At 47.5% G+C, this 20,707-nt stretch overlaps 1 protein-coding gene across 7 annotated transcripts in view; it reads right to left on the reverse strand.

The window, feature by feature from the left end:
- ACACB (acetyl-CoA carboxylase beta) overlaps positions 1-20,707 on the reverse strand; it is a 1,528,264-nt gene that overhangs the window by 147,304 nt on the left and 1,360,253 nt on the right. For all 7 annotated transcript variants that reach the window (XM_069214760.1, XM_069214756.1, XM_069214757.1 and 4 more), the window contains one exon: positions 6,281-6,393. In XM_069214760.1, the coding sequence (XP_069070861.1) occupies positions 6,281-6,393 (113 nt within the window). The remainder of the gene's footprint in view (positions 1-6,280; positions 6,394-20,707) is intronic.

Below are 20,707 nucleotides of genomic sequence, written 5' to 3' on the forward strand. Positions count from 1 at the left end.
TTGTATACTGTTTGGTCAGAGTAGAGATTTCTATCTTTAAGGTCGCTACTCTTGCGTAGCCTTTTTCTCAGGGCCGGGTCTCCCATGAATTCATCATGGATGTTATTTTTTTTTTTTTTTTTACAGACCACAGGCTGTGGGGTTAATTGACCAAGTGCTCATTGTCACCTAAATAATGGCGTGAAGTCATTAGCTTTTGTTTATCGTTTTCTAATTTTGTAATGGGATAAATTAAGGCACCAGTGTTTGGCAGTAGGTGCAACATTTTTTAAGTCCAATTCCAAATTCACTGAGGCATGGTCAGAAATCCCACCCTCTAAGATTCATCAAAACCAGTGCACGGTGTTTGACAAGATAGTAGTCAATTCTGGAATACGTTTTGCGTTCACAAGAAAGAAAGGTAAATTCCTTCTCCCTTGACAGCGATCTACCCGCCCGTGATTCCTAAGCAGGCTTCCCAAACTGCTCTATCTAGAAATTTTGCTTTGTCAAGTGGGCCAGGCCTCTTAATGCGTGGATTCCATACCAAGTTCCAGTCACCACCCACCAACCGTTTTAATTGCTCGAATTCCTCAGCGCTCCAGAGATTTCATAAAAGAGGCCGCGCTGTTGGAGTCTGGAGCATAAATGAAGCCCACTACCAATGTATTTTCCCCTGTTGTCAACCTTAAGAAAACATCTACTCACTGGATTGGTTCATGTTTTTATGTACAGTATAATGTAGAGACTTTCTAAGCAAAATGGCAACACCACATCACTTTGTAAGAAGGGAAGGGGGTGTTGAGGAAGTGGGGTCATTGCTATTTAAAATATTGCTACTTGCCACCTTACCGTCCCAGCAGCTCTTTAGTTTGCCTGACTCAGTGTGTGAGAGGTGCATCTCCTGAAGTAGGTTTCTGTCTTTTGACTTAGTGGCTATGTAGTTAAGTGTCTGTTTCCACTTAATTTAATGTGTCATGTCTTTAACACTGAAAGGGGGAAGGATGCAAAGATGTTTGAGTTGTGGCTGCCCTACCATGGCATTAGTGGCTCAGTTGCCGTGCTGGATCCAAGAATTGTGAGGGTAACAGCTGCAAGAACGCAAAAGGGAGGAGAGAACTGCAATAAGAAGCAACAAGGGCTTATGGGGTAATTCCTCACAGCAATAAGTCAAGGTAGTATCTGGGCAGAGTGAGTGAATCTCTGTGGAATAACCACTCCTAAGTAACAAAGGGAAAAGGAGAAACAAAACAATAGCATATAGTAGGCCTGGGCAGAACTCACTGAGTTTCACTCTGAGGAATGCCGCAGAGTTACATAAAAACTTAACAAGATTCCGCAAGCAGGTGGAATTTGGCCACGTTGCGCAGCTTGCACTGATTTTTAGCACCAGGAGTTTGTTCTTCGCTGCAAAATCAACGAGAACGGCACCACACAGCGTGCTAGGAGGTGCTACTTCTTTCTGCCACTTGAGTAGATTTTCTACTTGAGCAGCAGCTTTCTGGACATGAACAGTTGTGACCTGCGACTGCCCGTGTTGAGATATCGCTGTGAGGTGTGCTGAAGGACACATTCTCGCTTGCCAACCTAATACTAGCGAGTTACACACAAGAAAAAAAAACTTTGCCATGCAGCTTTGGCGGAGTTTTGTCAGAACTCTGCACTCCAAATTAAATGCAAAGTGAGCAAAACTCTGGAAACACTGCCAAAAGAGCAGAATTTTTCACCCAACCTTGGTATATAGGAAGTAGTGCACATCCAGAGAATTCAATAAGTGAATAATGAACTATTAATGAACTTCTTTATATGTGTAAGTTATCCCCCCTCAACCCCTGCCATCTAGCAACCCGCAGTCTTGAATGTCTGGTTGTGAGAAGGTTTATGCAAGAAGAGAGTAGCAGTCAAGAACTGCAGTGTGGATCCAAGAGATCAGGATAACAAGAAAGAAGAGTATCCCACCCCTCCCCCCATGAAGAAGAGCTCAACCCCACTGGTCCTGTTATTCAGTTCGAGAAACTGGACAGGTATTACCCAACACTGTCACCATACAAGTCCCTTTTCATTCCTCTTCAGCTGGGTTTGCCAGACTAGCGTCAAGGTTTCAAAGGAGCTCGTGACTTGTCTCTGCCTCTGCCAGTCTTTGTATGTAGATCTTTCCTGACTTTATTTGCCCATGCTTGAGCACAGATTCTGGTCTCTGATGTCTAGAGGGTAAGCCCCCCGTGATCTGTTATTGGTGACCAGTCACTGGAACTGGTTGATGTGGAAAGTGAGGTACACTATTCGGAGAGGAGGTATCCATGTCTGGAACCTCTAGCATGCATGTTCCCCCGGGTCTGTAAACTCCCTGTGGCTGCCATTGATAGTAAGGAACATTGTAGATCAGAGGTTCCCAATCTTTTGACTTCTGCGTACCCCCACTTTATCAGTACTGGAACCAAGGGACCCCCACTGAATCATTATTGTAATCCAGGACCCCCCCCCATTGAGTCACTACTGAAAATTGGGGACCTAATCTGTTAATATGATTTTATTTTCTAAGCAGTCGCGGACCCCCTGAGGAAGCTTTACAGACCCCCATGGGTCCCCAGACCACAGGTTGGGAACCACTGTTGTAGATAGTTCTATCAGACCATATACGATCCCCAATTTTCTAATGAGAGATCTCATAGCCAAGAATTTCTTCCTATAGATCATGATGTCATGAGAAAAATCCACTGTGATTTAAACAGACCTGTTCTTGTAGGCAAAGGGCCCATTTCATTGCTAAACTGGCTGATGGCGAAAGAGGCATAGTATGATTGGACACAGTACCGGCAGGTTTTGATTTACACCCATACAAAGACAGTGGGTCCTGTGCAACTCAAAGGATGGGACAAACGTAAGTTCAGTAAGCTCTGGTAGGAAAGATACATGAAAAGTAGCAATGTTGTCAGGCTCCATCTCTTCCAGTTTTGATTTATACCCATACGAAGACGGTGGGCCCTGTGCAACTCAAAGGGTGGGACAAACGTAAGGCCAGTAAGCTCTGGTAGGAAAGATACATGAAAAGTAGCAATGTTGTCAGACTCCATCTCTACCTATAAGGAGAACATTGTTCTTTCTGCTCTGGTCTTCCATGTCAATCAATTCCTTTAAGGTCCACAATTCATGATCAATAACTAGCTGAGCCTAAAAAAATGTCAATCTATCTTCTAGTGCCCCAACTTTCTGTTCAGAGGTGGCTAAACGTGTTTAGAAAGCACACAGGTCTGTTTGTAGAGGTTTGATGCCACTGAAAGTAGATTTTGTGTCATCATTCACTGTACCTGTGCTCTCTAGGTCTCGCAAGATACAGAGTAGTGTAAGGTAGTCCTATCATTTTGATTCTTTGACTATCGTAATCAAAGCTCAGTTAGCATGAAAGGTGCTGCTCAGTATATGTTTGATATTCAGGTACTCTCCAGCAGGGCAGAGACAAACCACAAGGTTGCTGGCAGTATTTCAATCTCCTTCCCCCTGTCCAAGTTACTCAACAGTGAACCAGTTCCCCCTCACTGAAACTGTAGTTCACAGTGCTGAGCGTATCATTGTAAGACGCTGATTTATTACAAAGATGCTTGTAAGTAATATCAGAGAAGCACTGCCTCACATTTTTCAGCCCCTCATTAAAGTCTGCAGGCGAATGTCTGATGGATGACGCCTAAAACTGAAAGAAAATTTGCCCCCGTCATCTAGCAAGTATCAAATGCTCTGTTTTATGCACCCACTCTGTACACACACACACACACACAAAATCTAGTGGCAGTTGCCACTAAGTAATTATAGTTAGGACCTAGATTTTATAGAAAAAAACGTTTTTTTCACTTGCCTATGGTGCCAGTTGACCAATCTTCACAAAATGTTCCCAAAAAATCTGGTGTTCAGGTAAGTTGCTGTCTAGAAAGTTTTGGGATGATCTATCAAGTGGGGGACGACAAAAAGTGGGCCCTAAAACGTTGTTCATCCATTCATTTTTCCATAGGGATTTTAAACAGCAATACTGCTCTAATCACTGGACGGAATTACACTGAATTTGGCAGAAAGGTAATTCTTGGTCCTGAAAGCGACCTTTCTGTTATTTGGTGCGAATTCGTTTAGTAGTTTTTGAGAAACTGAAGAAAACCCAAATTTAAATATAAAGGGATGCGAAGTCTCTGCAAACCCTCCCGATTCCATGCTGAGATCAGATTGGCTGCCAACACTTCAGCAAGGAAGTGTTGGCAGCTATCTTGGGACTCTGCAGTGAGCCAGGTCCCGTGGGGACCCTGGAATTATCTATGTAAGGTGGCCGCCCAGCCCTTCCCTCGCAGCCCTGGGGACCGCCACCTCCCTGGGGCACTAATCAAAAGTAATGTGAGGGGGGTACACCCAGCCCCCATGGACCACCACCTCCCCGGGGCTCAAATTAGAAGCAGTGCGTTGGGGCACCATGGCACCCCTGCAGCTCCGGGGACTGGCACCTCCCCCAGGTCTCAAATATAAAACTAATGCCGGGGGGCCATCCGGTCCCACCCCCTGCAGCCCCTGGGACCTCAGTCTCCCTGGAGCACTAATCAAAAGTAATGAGGGGGGCCAACCGGCCCCATATGCAGCCGCCTCCTCCTCCGGACTCAAATGTAAAACTAATGCAAGGGTGGTCCACATCTTTGGGGACTGCCGTGTCCCTGGAGCTCAAATGTAAAAATAATCTGGTGGGAGGGATACTGGGGGTGGATTTTCAGGGGGCTGCCACCTCCCAGGGGCACCAATGTAAAACAGCCCCGGGGACCGCAGTGGATTTACAGTTTCACTCTGCACAGTGTCGTTCTGTGTGTCGTGCGGGAGTGAGGGACTACCTTACTCACCCCTCACCCCATGAGGAGTGCCAGGAAACAGCTCAGCAGACTTCAGTTTATAATTTGTAGGGGGAGGACAGGGGGCTGCTACCCACCATGCTGCAACTCTGTCACTGGAGTGAGCAGCTGTACCTGAATAGGGAAGTGGCTGCCGCATTGCTTAGGTTTCCACCTCCCTGTGTACTTGCTGCTTTCAGGGCTGTCAGAAATTATCTTTTCTCTTTTTTCTAATTCAGCCACCTACAATACCTCACACCTTCCCGTATACCTTGTTCCCATCTCCTTAGATTAATATGATCCTAAATCTCTGCTACTGTTACTGGAATGGGAGAGAGGGGAACGATGAAGGAGTGGGACAACGAAGCACCAGACAAAGAGTAATGAAGCTTACCTATAAGCGATACATGTGTCAATGTTTTTGCACTCACTTTAAAGCACATTCTGTGAATATGCAGTGGCAGACTCTCAGACACAGGAGGCACATAGTAAATCCTCAAGTTCCACAGCTGTATCAGACACCTAAAACACCAAGCACTCTCTCATGGTCAATGACATATTCTAGGCACTTTCCACCACACTGCCTCTAAGAGGTTCTGTTTCTACTTCCTCCAAGTCAGTAGGACCCAACAGCTCCAAACAGGGCCACATGGGTTGAGAGTTTAAGCCCAATACACCATCTTCTCTAACTCATCATAGGACAAATTTACAGAGGTGCTGACCTACCACTCTTCTTCATCCACATGGTGCATCTTAGCTTGTTTTCCACCTTCCATAATCAATACCACTCTAGAACCTGGTTTGCAAGGGCCTTACATACTTCCCCCAGGGACACAGAGGTTTCCCAACTCTACACATCTGCACCAGAGTAAGATTATTATAAGGCATCTGGTTGCTGTCAGTGCACACTTCAGTGCAGTACAGCTGACAGAAGGGAGCAAGGAATGCGGCTGAAGTGGCAGCCTCTACTGTGCTCCCCCTCCATGGGTGGGCTACAAACCCTTTTAGGTTCTTGGAAAGCCTGCAACAAGTGTTTTGCAACCATACAGCTTGTCCAGTCTGGTAGGGAAGTTTTATGACACACAAATAGTGCACTTCTTGAAGCAATCCTGTCCAAGAGTGGGGTAATATCAGATGATCAGGACTGGGACAAAGACAGGACATGCAGGTAATGCATCACAGTGTAAAGCTCAAGGTTTATCATTATGTAATAGTGAGATATTCTCGCAGTTTAGTGTTCATTAAGGGAGCCAATGCAGTTACTCCTCACCTTGGAGGGCCCCCTACGTCCATAAATAAACTCCCGCCCACCGAGACTTGATTCTACACTCTTCACTTCTGTTTCAGCAGTCCTAATAGTGACCACACTTTTAACCTGCGTTGCTGTTCTAGTTGAATTCATAGCTGGTACTTTAGAGAAAAATTAAGTACAATATTTTTCATCTTACCCAACTGCTCAACAAGTCTAGAATAAACTGCATCAATTCGCCTCATTGTTTTTATCAGGTCTTTCCTTCGAAATCTTATTTCCACAGTTCCTTCAGCCTCTAATACACCTCCCCTGAAAAAAAAGCAACATAAGATTGGTGGGGTCATTTGCTGCAGGAAAGCTGTCCATGCACACTTTTATAAATATGCGATGACGCACTCCATGATACATTATTTTATTTTTGACAGGTTACCTTGTAAACAATTTTTCAAAGTCGCGATTAACAAACATAGGGAAGCTGGTAAAAATTGACATCATGTTTACAATACTTCATTCTACATCCCACATGAATTATCTTGCATCTGGCAGTCTGGTCCCTTTTCTTAAAAGCTCTTGCTTAAATTCATGTACATATGAGAACAAATCAAACACTGAATACGTATGGAAAATGACACTTCATTACTTTTGAAACAAACTTCTGACATCTGTAACTTGGTTCTAATGTGGAAATGTTCATGTTTGGAGTAACAGCACATATCAATTGCCCATGCATCTTTAGGTAACATCGAGTAGATCTGCCATCCAACCCTGGATATGATGTTAGAGTCACTGTATCTTCACTACCTTCATGTGCTAATGTCAGTTTCTTTCTTATTTCCTTCCATGCCAAATGACATGGAGCCACTGAAATCAGAATATGGCAAGGTGCAGACTTCCAGATTGGGAAATTATTAATGGACTGTGCGAACCTATTCCAAAGAATGGGGATAAAATGTGTTGGTAAATAATATGAGGTTGGTAAGAGTATCTACCAGAAAATGAGTTACCTATGGTAAGTAAATTGTTATTCTGACAGACGTCTAATCGCAGATTCCTCACCATATGAGCAGATACCATAGCAGTACATATTCCCCAGTGGTGTATCAGTGGAATGACTCAGACTAGGAAATCTTGCAAGACTGATCGGTTAGAAGTGCCCATCGCACTCGACATGTGTAACCAGACAGTAGTGCTTTGTTAATACACAGAGGGACTACCACAAAGCAGCCTAACAGATGTCTAAAACTGGCACACAACACGCTACTGCAGTTGTAGCAGCATACATTCTGGTGGCATGAGTGTGCAAGCCTTTTGGGGGTTGCATTTTTCGCAAGATCAATGCAGATCTTAATGCATAATATAATCCACCTCAGGACAGATCTCTTTTGGACTGCTTTGCCTTTCTTAGTTCCAGAGGAGCTGAAGAACATGGTCATCCTGTTGGTATTCTCTGTTCCAATCAACGCAGAAGCTGAGTGCCATCTTAGGGTCAAGGCGATGAAACTACGCTTCTGTTTTGGATGGATGATGTGGCACACAACGTCAGCAAGGTGATAAAGTCACCTATGTGGAAGGGTGTGACCACTTGGGTAATAATGGTGCTTTTGTCTGGAGAACTAGTTTTTCCCCGAAAGAAAGATGTTTATAGTAGCACCACAGATAATGCCTAGAGTTCACTCACTCGCATGGCCATTGTTATGCAATCAGAATTACAGTTTTGAGGGTTAGTAGGTAAAAAGGGTGAATGTGCATTTGTTTGAAAGGAATGCACAATAGGTAAGTGAGCAACAAATTAAGATCTCATTGCAGTATTACAAACAGTGTTAGCGGTAATATGTCAATCAGTTCCTTCAAAAAACAAATCACAACAGGAGACCTGGACAAGGACTGCTGATCCCGTAAGCATAAAAAGGCTAAAAGGTAACCTTTAGCCTCTGCCACAGTTAGACCTTGCTGGGCTAAGGATAAACAAAACAGATGGACTTGGATTAACTGTGCATTCCGGGGTCGAATATCTAGGGAGGAACACCAGCTAAGAAACAGCTCCCAGCGTCCTGTGTAAATAAATTCAGCAGGTGGACTTGTGGCTGCTAAATGACATCTTCTTTAAGGGGGATATCAAAAGCTACCATCCATCGCTGTTTAATCTTCATGCATGGAGGTGCAGGTTGTGTACTCTTAAGGTGCAAATCTCAGCCCTGCTGCTGCAACAGGAGATCCTGCTGAAGGGCAGCTGTATTGGAGGACACGTGTAAGATCTGAAGATCCGGTCAGCACACACTCTCCTAGTTCAGTCTGGAGCCATTAAGATGACTTGTGCCCGGTCTCTTCTGATTGTTTTCCAAACTCTGGGCAGGAAAGCAAGGAGCAGAAAGGTATACAGGAGTCCCAACCCCTAACTGGAAGAAGTGTCTAATTAATAACTGCAACGCTCACTGTGCATTCTCAGCTGTGGCAAACAGAACAGGCCATGGTTCTACCCATAGTTGGAAGATTTCCTGATCCCCCTCCGAGTGTAACTGCCATTTGTGATACTCTAGGCAACGTCAAATGAGTTGTCTAAAACTCCTGTCAGGCGTTGAATGATCAGGGAGATGCCCTGGGAGATAAACCATTTGCAGAGATGTCAATCCTCTTTGCACAGGAACCACAACCTCTGTTTATTGCTGTACCACAGGGTTGTCGTCTAGTCTGTGGAAACCAGTACCTGTTTCCCCCTTGATGGTCTGGAACAATGCCCTCATTATCAAGTGGATCGCTTGCAGCGCCAACAAGTTAATGTGCAGGCGAAACTCTGCTAGAGACCAGTGCCCTCTGATCTCCACCTGTCCAACCCAGCACCGAAGCATGCATAACGACTGTCAGCTGTGGGTGGCATGGGGATTGGGGGAGTGGCGTAGGGATTGTCTCCTGCCAGTCCAATGAAGGTCAGGCAGCCACCCCTGCAGATCTTTTGCAGTCTCCTTCGACATTTGCCTGGATTCAGACAAGCCCCTTGGTGTTGAGCCCTCTAAGACTTCCGATTCCACAGCAGAGTCCACACATACCACCTGGTGAGGTTCACCAACAAGCTGTAGAAAGCCAAAGGATCCAGAAGCCTCAGAGCCACTCTCACTGAGACCCAGGTTTAAACGTTTGAACCATCGTGAGCATAACCGAATGTCCTTGACTTGTTGACATGGAGGAAAGGCTTGGAAAAGCACTGTATTCAGAATGCCCCCAATGAAAAGGAGCTGTTGTGAAGAAGTCAGGTGTGACTTCAGAACGTTGAAGGAGAAACCCAGTGATGAAAAGTTTGGCCAACATCTGGAGGTGGTTTGAGGCGAGCCCACCTTCAGTTGCCATTTGTGGAGGTGTGGGAAGACTGGTATTCTCAACCTCAGCAGGTGGGCCGTAACCACCACCATCACTTTGGTGAACACTTGAGGTGCACTGGTAAGGCCACATGGAAGCAAAGAGAACTGAAAGTAATTCTGGCCTACCTGAAACTCAGGTAACAACTGTGGGCCTAAAGGACAGAAATGCAAAAATATGAGTCCAGGGCAGGATCCAGGGCAGAGAGAACTTGGGCTAGGATAAGCATCATGAACTTGTCCTCCCAGAAATAGACATTCAGAGAGCAAAAGTTGAGGATGGGGGGAAAAGGCCTCCATAATTTTTCCGCACTCTTAAAAAACATGTGTCAACCAGTGCTGATTTCGCATACCGGTGCCCTATCTATTGCTTTCTTGGCCAGAAGGGCTAAAGCTTCTCCACAGTGTATGGACAAGTAATCCTCCAGAAGGTGTTGTGGGGTGAGTCGGATGTCTGGAGGATAGTACAGAAAAAGTAGGCTGATTCCCGCCTCAACTTCGAAAGGACTGAGATTTCTGTTGTTGCTGATGTGGATACAGTCTATGCCTCTGCTGGTAGCCCCTAATGAAGCCTCCAAAGGGGCAATTCAATGGTTGGAATTGCCAAACTGGCAAAGCCAAGCACAAATAGGAAGCAGTGGCCTTACTTTCTCTGAATCGTTAAAGGGCTGAGTCCACCTTCGCTCAGAAAACCCTTGAGACTTTGAAGGGCATCTCCACGAGCAATTGCTGGACATCGGATGAGAAGCCGGTGAAGAGAATCAAGGGAGACTCCTCAGTATCCATAGCGGGATTAGTGGAAGGAAGGCCAATGTCTGGCGAAGTATCTAAGTCACTGGCACCCTGGAGGTTATCAAAAATATTCCCAACATCATCATTGTATTGGCCATCATTGTCAATGTCCCCAATCTCATTCTGTGGAGCATAGACTGGGTCAGAGTGGGCATAATATCTAGGCCTGGTTGGAGCGTGGGTCTCAGAGTTTGATAAAGCGAGTGGCTCAGTTTCTGGTGCCAGAGAAGTTGGTATCAGCATTGACACTCGAGCTGCTGGTGTCGGTCATGGCACCGAAGATGGCGTGGAGCGTAGTGCCAAAGGTGGTTTTGTGGGTGGCGTCAGGGCTGGACTCAACGTAGCCAAACCCAAAGACGAGGTTGAACTCTGAGTGACGTTGAGAGGCACAGTCTGCTGTGAGAACTGAACCACTGACCATAAACCATCCGGAAGCCACCTTGGAACCATGGAACCTGAAAGCCCTCCCAAAGAGATCCGATTTGGCACCAAAAATAAGGGCCAAGGCTGCCCGTAGCTGTTGGAGCTTTTGAGGTTCTGCTGACTGTTGGGGGTAGGCCTGAAGCAGGATTAGCTTTGGAATCGGATCCACTGTGTGAGAATGAATCAGTTGCTGAGAAGTGCCTGAAGCGTTGCACGACCCGAATGGTGGAAGTGGCAGGATAGCTGTATGAAGCTGAGCTCATGTGTGGTATGTACCCAAGGTACTTACACCTTATACCAGGTCCAGGTTTCCCCAGTTAGTGAAGTGTAGGTAGTGTCTAGAAGCCAGGCTCTCTAGGGGTATCTGTGGATGAGCAGCCAAGGCTTATTTAGGAGACATGCAAAGCTCATGAAATACCACTGTAGTCACACAGCACTTACACACATGAAAAAAAACACTTGGTTGTACAAAAATAAAGGTACTTTATTTTTGGAACACAATACCACAAAACACTAGAAGGGAAATGCTCCAATAGGAGGTAAGTAATACACTAAATATATACATTAGTAATCAGAAATAGGCATAGAAAAGGTTAGAAACCTCTGCAGATAGCAATAACCAATAGTGACAATAGAGTGAGCACAAACCATATCCTGAAAAAATGGAATGCGAACACAGGATCCCCACCTAGGTAAGTGGAATGTCTAGAGGGGAGCTGGGGGTACTAGAAAACCACAGAGGGAAGTAACACAACACCCCCCCAGCGACCAGAGAAGCAGGAGTAAATCACTGGATTTCCCCCAAACCACCCAAAAGGAGGAAAAGAAGAAAAAGAATACACCCAGTGAAGACTGCAAGAAAACCAGCGGTGGATTCCTGAAAAAAGACCCGTGGAGAGAGGGGACCAAGTCCAAGAGCCACAGTGGAGTCCAGGAGGAGCAGGAGCTACTACCCACCCAGCTGTGGTTGCAGGAGTTGGTCGACAGTGATGAAGAACAAGTCAGCACTGCGGCCCTGGAGCCGGAGAAGAGTTCCTGATCGATGCAGAAGGTGTCCCACACTGGAAGGAAGAGTGCAGGTGGGGGTCTGTGCAGGAATTCCCCCAACAAGCCTTGACAAAGGCAAACCCGCGGTTAGTGGAAAAGTGGTGCTGCCGGGAAAAATCAAGACCCAGGAGGACTCACCCTAGGAGAGGGAGTCACAGGGGACCCTGAGCATCGCAGAGAGTCCACAGGGGCAGAGGCAGCATCCACTTGAGTCCCACAGGACTGGGACACAGGAGTTGCAGAAGGAGTCCAAGCAGCACTACAAAGGAGGATCCCACGCCGCCGGAGAAACACACAGGAGGCTGTGCTTTGCAGGAAGGAGTGCTGGACGCTGCAGCTGCACGTCGCATGAAGATCCCTTGGAGGAAATGCAAACAAGCTTTGGCAGCTGCAAGAGACACAGTGCACAGGAGTACTGTCCTGCGTGGGAATGCAACGGCTACCTCCACCAAAGTTGGACAGCTGGCGAGAGGACAAAGAGGTCTACTCCGGACCACCACCCGTGATGCAGGACCATGCATGGCCTAGCAGTTCGGGCTGGACTGTTCCCATGGGGAACAGGGTCAAGACTGATTTGCATATGGCTGGGTCCAAACTGGAATGGCATGGGCAGCAAAAAAACGATGGATTAAACCCAGATCTGTGACTGGGGGTGAATGTTTGACAATGTTCAGCATTCCGTCCATCACTTGTTGTTGGTGCATGTGTAGGTGCCTGCGGTTGCAAGGGAGTGACTCCTTCACTGCAAGAGAGATTCCTCCTTCCTCTTGTGCAGGCTGAAGAGTTGCTGTCTTCTGAGGATGCACGGCCGGGGAAATGTTGCAAAGCTGGCAGGAGCCCTGGAAACAATGTTGCAGAAGAGTTCTTCTTGGAGGCAGATTGTTGGGTCCTGGAGGTTCCAGTCACAGTTCCAGAGGCCAGAAGTGGAGGTTGCAGAGGAGTCCTGCTGGAATATTGCAAACCGAATCTGAGGGCCCTAAATAGCTGTGAAAGGGGGATTGGTCACCTAGCCAGGTTAGCACGTATCAGGAGGGGGCTCTGACGTCACCTGCCTGTCCTGGCCACTCAGATGCTCCCAGAGTTCCCTGTGAACATTGGAAACAAGATGACAGAACACAGGGACCCTCTGGAGGAGCTCTGAGCACAACCTCTGGGGCGGTGATGGACAGGAGAGTGGTCACTCCCATTTCCATTGTCCAGTTTTGCACCACAGCAGGGACTGGGGGTCCCTGAACCGGTGTGGACTGCTTTATGCACGGAGGGTACCAAATGTGCCCTTAAAAGCACACCAGTGGCTTGAGGAGGCTACCCCTCCCAAGACAGACACACCTATTTCAAAGGGAGAGGGTGTTACCTCCCTCTCCCAAAGGAAATCCCTTGTTTTGCCTTCCTGGGCTTGATTAGATCAATCAGCAGGAGGGCAGAAACCTGTCTGAGAGGTGGCAGCAGCTTGGGCTGCACTGAAAACCTGTAAGACTGGTGGAAGCAATGCTGGGGACATCTAAGGAGTCCACACAGTGCACAGAATCATACTTCTAATACGTGCAACAGTATTGGGGTATGATTCCGACGCGTTTTATATCAAATATGTCTAGGGTCGTTATGCAGCTGGACATAGGTAATGACCTGTTTTTTCAGTGAATATATGTATACATACATAAATGCCTTAATAGTATTATAAGGTTGAATAAGATAATGTAGGAAGCTGGCTCTGTATATACTATATTAAAGAGAGATATAGGCCCTCATTACGACCCTGGCGGTCGGTGGTAATTTGGGGAAAGGTATTGCCAACATGCTGGCAGTACCTTTTCACAAATTATGACATTGGCGGTTTGGCTCCAGCCAAACCGCCAATGTACCACTCCGTCCGCCAGGGTGGTAATGGCCGCTGGGCTGGAGACTTCAGTCTCCAGCCCGGCGGCCGTCACAATCCCACCCTCAGGATTATGACCCCGCCTACCGCCATGGTTTTCGTGGCAATCGTACTGCCACAAAAACCATGGCAGTAGGCACTAACAGTGCCAAGGAATTCCTTCCCTGGCACCGATAGGGGTCTCCCCTACCCAGAGTCCTCCCCCTCCCTCTCCCAATCCTGCACATTTACACACCCACACGCATGCGCACACATACAAACTCATACACACACGCAAATAATTCACCCACTCATGCACACATACATACCCACACACCGCAACACACACTAACATACATTGTCGCACACACTCATTCACAACATACACTCACATTCAGTCATTCACGCACGCATTCCACGTGACTCACACCCGCATGCACGCATACAATAACAGACACACACCGCCCCACACACACACACAACACCCCCACACACCTCTCCTGTTGGAGAACCCAACTTACCTGCTTGCAGGGGGTCCTCTGGCAGGAGACGGGACACGACGCATCCGCCAGCAAAACGCCGCCAGGCCGTATCATGGGACATAATACGGTAGGCGGTGTTTTGCTGGTGTGGCGCTGCTGCTGGCAGCAGCGCCACCTTACCGCCGTCATGACCGTCGACGGAATTCCGCCAGCCTATTGGCTTTTGCTTGAAGACTGGAACCAGAGCACCCCTGGTCTCCATAGGCGCCTATGTTATTTGGGCCCTACTTTGACCTCTGCACCTGACCGGCCCTGTGTTGCTGGTGCTGGGTGTTTGTGGTTAACTTGAACCTCAAACAGAGGGCTGCCTATGCCCAGGAGACTGAACTTGTAAGTGCTTTACTTCCCTGAGAAACTAACCAATACTTACCTCCCCCAGGAACTGTTGATTTTTGCACAGTGTCCACTTTTAAAATAGCTTATTGCCATTGTTTTGCCAAAACTGTGTACATTACTGTTTTAATTCAAAGTTCCATATTTACCTGTGTGAAGTACCTTACAATTTATGTACTTACCTAAATTCTGAATCTTTTGGTGCCAAAATAAATTAAGAAAATAATATTTTTCTATATAAAAACCCATTGGCCTGGAGTTAAGTCTTTATGTGTGTGTTCTCATTTATTGCCTGTGTGTGTACACAACAAATGCTTAACACTACCCTCTGATAAGCCTACTGCTCGACCAAACCCTGGGACTCTGTGCACACTATCTCTCACTTTGAGATAGTATATACAGAGCCAACGTCCTACAACTACTTACCTTAAGATGGTTTCCCCGCACTTACAAAGTCCAGAGAATGGAGCCTGGGGTTTGTAGGGGTACTCTGCTCATGAAGAGGTACCCTCACACTTAGGAACATGCCCCATACCCATGGGCTGGAGGGCCTACCCGAGGGGTGACTTACAATGTAAGTGCTTTGACCAGGATATAAGCCTTAAATCTAAAGTTAAAGGTGCATGCACAATTTCATGTAGACTGTGACTGCAGGCCTGCAGACACAGTTTGCATGGGCTCCCTTGGGGATTCCCTGGTGTACCCATGCCCTGGGTACCAAATTACCCTATACTTAGGACTTACATGGGTGCACCATAGTGGGGTGTAAAAGTTTGTACCAGCAATCAAATTTAGGGGAAAGCGCACTGGTACTGGGGTCCTGGTTAGCAGGATCCCGGTGCATTACAGTCTAAAACCTACTGACATCAGGAAAAAATGGGGGGTACTAGAACCAGAACCCAGCTTACTACAACAGGGAACATGTTTGGTTGGGGGGATTAACGGGAACACATCTGGATTCACTTTTCAAGCGGAAACTTGGACCACCAAATTCTCAAGTGTAGAATACTGTATAGGAAAATCAGGGTCATCAGATGCCGTTCAGTGGCTTCTAGTCAATTGTCTGTTCATTAGTGGGCAAAAGCAAGGCTCTGACAATGTGCCCAAAATGGTGTTGTTTAGGGGTTCACTGAATGACAATGAGGTTTCAGAAAAAGACGGCCCAGAGCTTTAGAATTTCAGGAAGCACATTTGTTTTAACCTCAGCAGAACGAAGTTGTGAATCCAGGACATCAATAGTATGTCTGATAACTAACGTAAAGGACGCACTTTATTCCACTGGTGAGCCAAGAGGGGAAACCAGTCTTTTATAAGGGGAAGTAACCAGCCCACTGGATTCCTGTAAACCCAGTCATCATCATAATGTGGGGGTAAATCATCCCCAACATCTCCATTGTCTTCTCCACTGTCTGGTCGGAATCAGAACTGAAAAGGTGGTGGAGCAAAGGAGGATGGCTCATGGTAGTGGGAGAGTTCTGTTTGAATCAGACTGTAACAGGACTAGGTGCACTGGAGTGGAGTCAGAGCACAACCTTCATTGGGGGTAGAGATGGATTTGGCTAGAGATCGGACCCAGAGTTTGCAGAGGGTCTTCCTCCAGCACAGGTGCAGGTCTCGAAGCCGGAATGGAAGTCAGAACCAGAGCCAGTACAGAACGTGTGATGGGTTTGAGGGACTCAGATGTTGCTGAGGGCGCAACTCCTGTCAGAAACCCAACTACTGGCCCCTGTAGATCCTTAGTGCCCGAATGTAGGAAAGTACCATCTTGTCTGGCATGTTACCCCGATTTTTACATGTATGTAAGTTTGTTTTTGCCTGTCTCACTGGGATCCTGCTAGCCAGGACCCCAGTGCTCATAGTTTGTGACCTGAATGTGTGTACCTGTGTAGTGACTAACTGTTACTGAGGCTCTGCTAACCAGAACCTCAGTGCTTATGCTCTCTCTGCCTTTAAAATTGTCACTATAGGCTAGTGACCATTTTTACCAATTCTAATTGGCACACTGGAACACCGTTATAATTCCCTAGTATATGGTACCTAGGTATTCAGGGTATTGGGGTTCCAAGAGATCCCTATGGGCTGCAGCATTTCTTTTGCCACCCATAGGGAGCTCAGACAAACCTTACACAGGACTGCCACTGCAGCCTGAGTGAAATAACGCACATGTTATTTCACAGCTATTTTCACTGCACTTAAGTAACTTATAAGTCACCTATATGTCTAGCCTTCACTTGCTGAAGGTTAGGTGCAAAGTTACTAAGTGTGAGGGCACCCTGGCACTAGCAAAGGTGCCCCCACATAGTTCAGGGCCATTTCCCCGGACTTTGTGAGTGCGGGGACACCATTACACGTGTGCACTACATATAGGTTAATACCTATATGTAGCTTCCCAATGGTAACACCGAATATGGCCATGTAACATGTCTAAGACCATGGAATTGTCCCCCCATGCCAAATCTGGTATTGGGGTGCCAATCCCATGCATCCCCAGGGCTCCACTATGCCAAACCAGCTCTCTGGGGTTTTCTCTGCAGCTACCGCTGCTGCCAACCAAAAGACAGGGTTCTGCCCTCCTGGGGTCTGGGCAGCCCAGTCCCAAGAAGGCAGAACAACGAATTTCCTCTGAGAGAGGGTGTTACACCTTCTCCCTTTGGAAATAGGCGTTAAGGGCTGGGGAAAAGTAGTCTCTCCCAGCCTCTGGAAATACTGGGAAGGGCACAGATGGTGCCCTCCTTGTATAAGCCAGCCTACACCAGTTCAGGGAACTCCCAGTCCCTGCTCTGGCGCGAAACTGGACAAAGGAAAGGGGAGTGACCACGCCCCTGTCCATCACCACCCCAGGGGTAGTGCCCAGAGCTCCTCCAGTGTGTCCCAGACCTCTGCCATCTTGAATCCAGAGATGTGAGGGCACTCTGGAGGCCTCTGAGTGGCCACTGCCAGCAGGTGACGTCAGAGACCCCTCCTGATAGGTGCTTACCTGACTAGGTGGCCAATCCTCCTCTGAGGGCTATTTAGGGTCTCTCCAGTGGGCTTTTCCTCAGATAACGACTTGCAAGAATTCACCAGAGTTCTTCTGCACCCCTCTCTTCAACTTCTGCCAAGGATCGACCGCTGATTGCTCCAGGACACCTGAAAAACTGCAACAAAGTAGCAAGAAGACTACTAGCGACATTGTAGCGCCTAATCCTGCCGGCTTTCTTGACTGTTTCCTGGTGGTGCATGCTTTGGGGGCTGCCTGCCTTCATCCCGCACTGGAAGCCACGAAAAAATCTCCTGTGGGTCGACGGAATCTTCTCACTGCTCCAGTAGGCACCAAACTTCAGCATCACCCGGTACTCTAGGACCCCTCTCATCTTGACGAGCGTGGCCCCTGGAACACAGGTGGTGGACCCAAGTGACCCAGACTGTCCAGTGGTCCAACTGTCCAAATTTGGAGAAGGTAAGTCTTTGCCTCCCGTCTCCAGACAGTAATCCTGTGAACGTGTGAACTACAGCTGGTAGGGCTCCTGTGCACATTTCCAAGGAATCCATCGTGCACAGCCAAGCCCAGGTCCCCAGCACTCCGTCCTGCATTGCTCAACTCCCTGAGTTGACCTCCGGCTTCGTGGAACCCTCTTTTGGAGTGTTGAGACGACCGCCGTACTCAGTCTTCTTGAACCCGTGTTCAAGGACTTCTGCGGGTGCTTCCTTCTTGTGCGTGGGTTCTCTACATTGCTGAGGAACCCCTCTGTCTCCTCTCCCAAGTGGCGACATCCTGGTCCTTCCTGAGCCCGGGCAGCACCCTTTTTCTTCAACAGCAACCTTTGCAGCTAGCAATGCTTTTTTGCAGTCTTTTGCCAAAGAAACAACTCTGCATTCTCCAGCACTCCGTGGGACATCTTCTGCATGAAGGAGAAGTTCCTAGCACCTGCCGTTGTTGCAGAATCTTCCGCTTCTTCCATCCGGAGGCAGCCATTTTGCACTTTCATCTGGGGTTTAGTGGGCTCCTGCCCCCCCTGGACACTTTCACGACTCTTGGACTTGGTCCCCTTCCTTTGCAGGTCTTGAGGTCCAGAAATACGTCTTCAGTGCTTTGCAGTCTGTTGTGGTCTTTGCAAAATCCTCTATCACGACTTTAGTGTGTTTCTGGGGAAATAGTAGTGCTTTCCTCCTACTTTCCAGGGTCTTGGGGTGGGGTATCTTGGACACCCTTAGTGCTTTCTTACACTCCCAGCGACCCTCTACACACTACACTAGCCTAGGGGTCCATTTGTGGTTCGCATTCCACTTTCTTAGTATATAGTTTGTGTTGCCCCTAGGCCTATTGCATCCTATTGTATTCTACGGTGTTTGCACTACTTCCTGACTGTTTTACTTACCTGATTTTGGTTTGTGTGTATATTTTGTGTATTTTACTTACCTCCAAAGGGAGTATATCCTCTTGGATATTTCTGGCACAAGGTGTAAGTACCATCAGGTACCCACTATAAGCCAAGCCAGCCTCCTACACCAAAGGCACATCAGAAGGATCTAGAGAGCCAAAAATATGCTGCATGGCATCATTAAATGCTTCAACCTGTTGTGAAGTTGCCGATGGCCCATGAAATGCAAGCCAGTCAGGTCAACTGTGGGGTTGCTTCATCAATCGGGGATCAGGTGCAAGAATGAGTGCAACAACTTGATGCCATTGTGACTTCTCTTTGGATAGAAGTAGAGGGATGAGGTTGAATCACATTGCGTCTTCTTGTGTTTCTGCTTTAACTTAGATTTCAACTTACGGGAAAAGGACCTGTTGCTAGAGCCTTGCCTTAGAGTGGGTCTGGCATGGCTTCTTGGGATATTCGGCGATATATAACATTACTATAAAGTTCTGAATCGTGCCCCAAGCCCAAACACCATAGGCACTGTAGGAAAGTACCATCTTTCTTGGCAGGTTACCCCCAATTTTACATGTATGTCAGTATGTTTTTGTCTCACTGGGATCCCGCTAGCCAGAACCCAAGTGCTCATAGTTTGTGGCCTAAATGTGTATGCCTGTGTAGTGCCTAACTGTGTCACTGAGGCTCTGCTAATAAGAACCTCAGTGCTCATGCTCTCTCTGCCTTTAAATTTGTCACTATAGGCTAGTGACTTAATTTACCATTTTCAATTGGCATACTGGAACACCCTTATAATTCCCTAGTATATGGTACCTAGGTACCCAGGGTATGGGGTTCCACAAGATCCATATGGGCTGCAGCATTTCTTTTGCCACCCATAGAGAACTCAGACAAACCTTTACACAGGACTGCCATTGCAGCCTGAGTGAAATAACGCACATGTTATTTCACAGCCATTTTCACTGCACTTAAGTAACTTATAAGTCACCTATATGTCTAACAATCACTAGCTGAAGGTTAGGTGCAAAGTTACTAAGTGTGAGGGCACCCTTGCACTAGCAAAAGTGCCCCCACATAGTTCAGGGCCATTTCCCTGGACTTTGTGAGTGCGGGGACACCATTACATGCGTGCACGACATATAGGTCAATACCTATATATAGCTTCACAATGGTAACTCCGAATATGGCCATGTAACATGTCTGAGATCATGGAATTGTCCCCTCATTCCAAATCTGGCATTGAGAGACAAATTCCATGCATCCTGGGGGCTCCACTATGGACCCCCAGTACTGCCAAACCAGCTCTCTGGGGTTTTCTCTGCAGCTACAGTTGCTGCAACTCTACAGACAGGGTTCTGCCCTCCTGGGGTCTGGGCAGCCCAGTCCCAGGAAGGCAGAACAAAGCATTTCCTCTGAGAGCAGGGTTTTACACCCTCTCTCTTTGGAAATAGGTGCTAAAGGCTTGGGAGGGGTAGTCTCTCTCAGCCTCTGGAAATGCTTTGAAGGGCACAGATGGTGCCCTCCTTGCATAAGCCAGTCTACACTGGTTTAGGGAACCCCCAGTCCCTGCTCTGGCGTGAAACTGGACAAAGGAAAGGGGAGTGACCACTCCCCTGTCCGTCACCACCCCAGGGGTAGTGCCCTGAGCTCCTCCAGTGTGTCTCAGACCTCTGCCATCTTGTTTTCAGAGGTGTGGTGGCACAATGGAGGCCTCTGAGTGGCCAGTGCCTGCAGGTGACATCAGAGACCCCTCCTGATAGGTGCATACCTGTCTAGGTGGCCAATCCTCCTCTGAGGGCTATTTAGGGTCTCTCCTGTGGGCTTTTCCTCAGGTTACGACTTGCAAGAATTCATCAGGGTTCCTCTGCACTTCTCTCTTCGACTTCTGCCAAGGATCGACCGCTGACTGCTCCAGGACACCTG

The sequence above is a fragment of the Pleurodeles waltl genome, chromosome 11, assembly GCF_031143425.1.
Source record: "Pleurodeles waltl isolate 20211129_DDA chromosome 11, aPleWal1.hap1.20221129, whole genome shotgun sequence".
NCBI lineage: Eukaryota > Metazoa > Chordata > Amphibia > Caudata > Salamandridae > Pleurodeles > Pleurodeles waltl.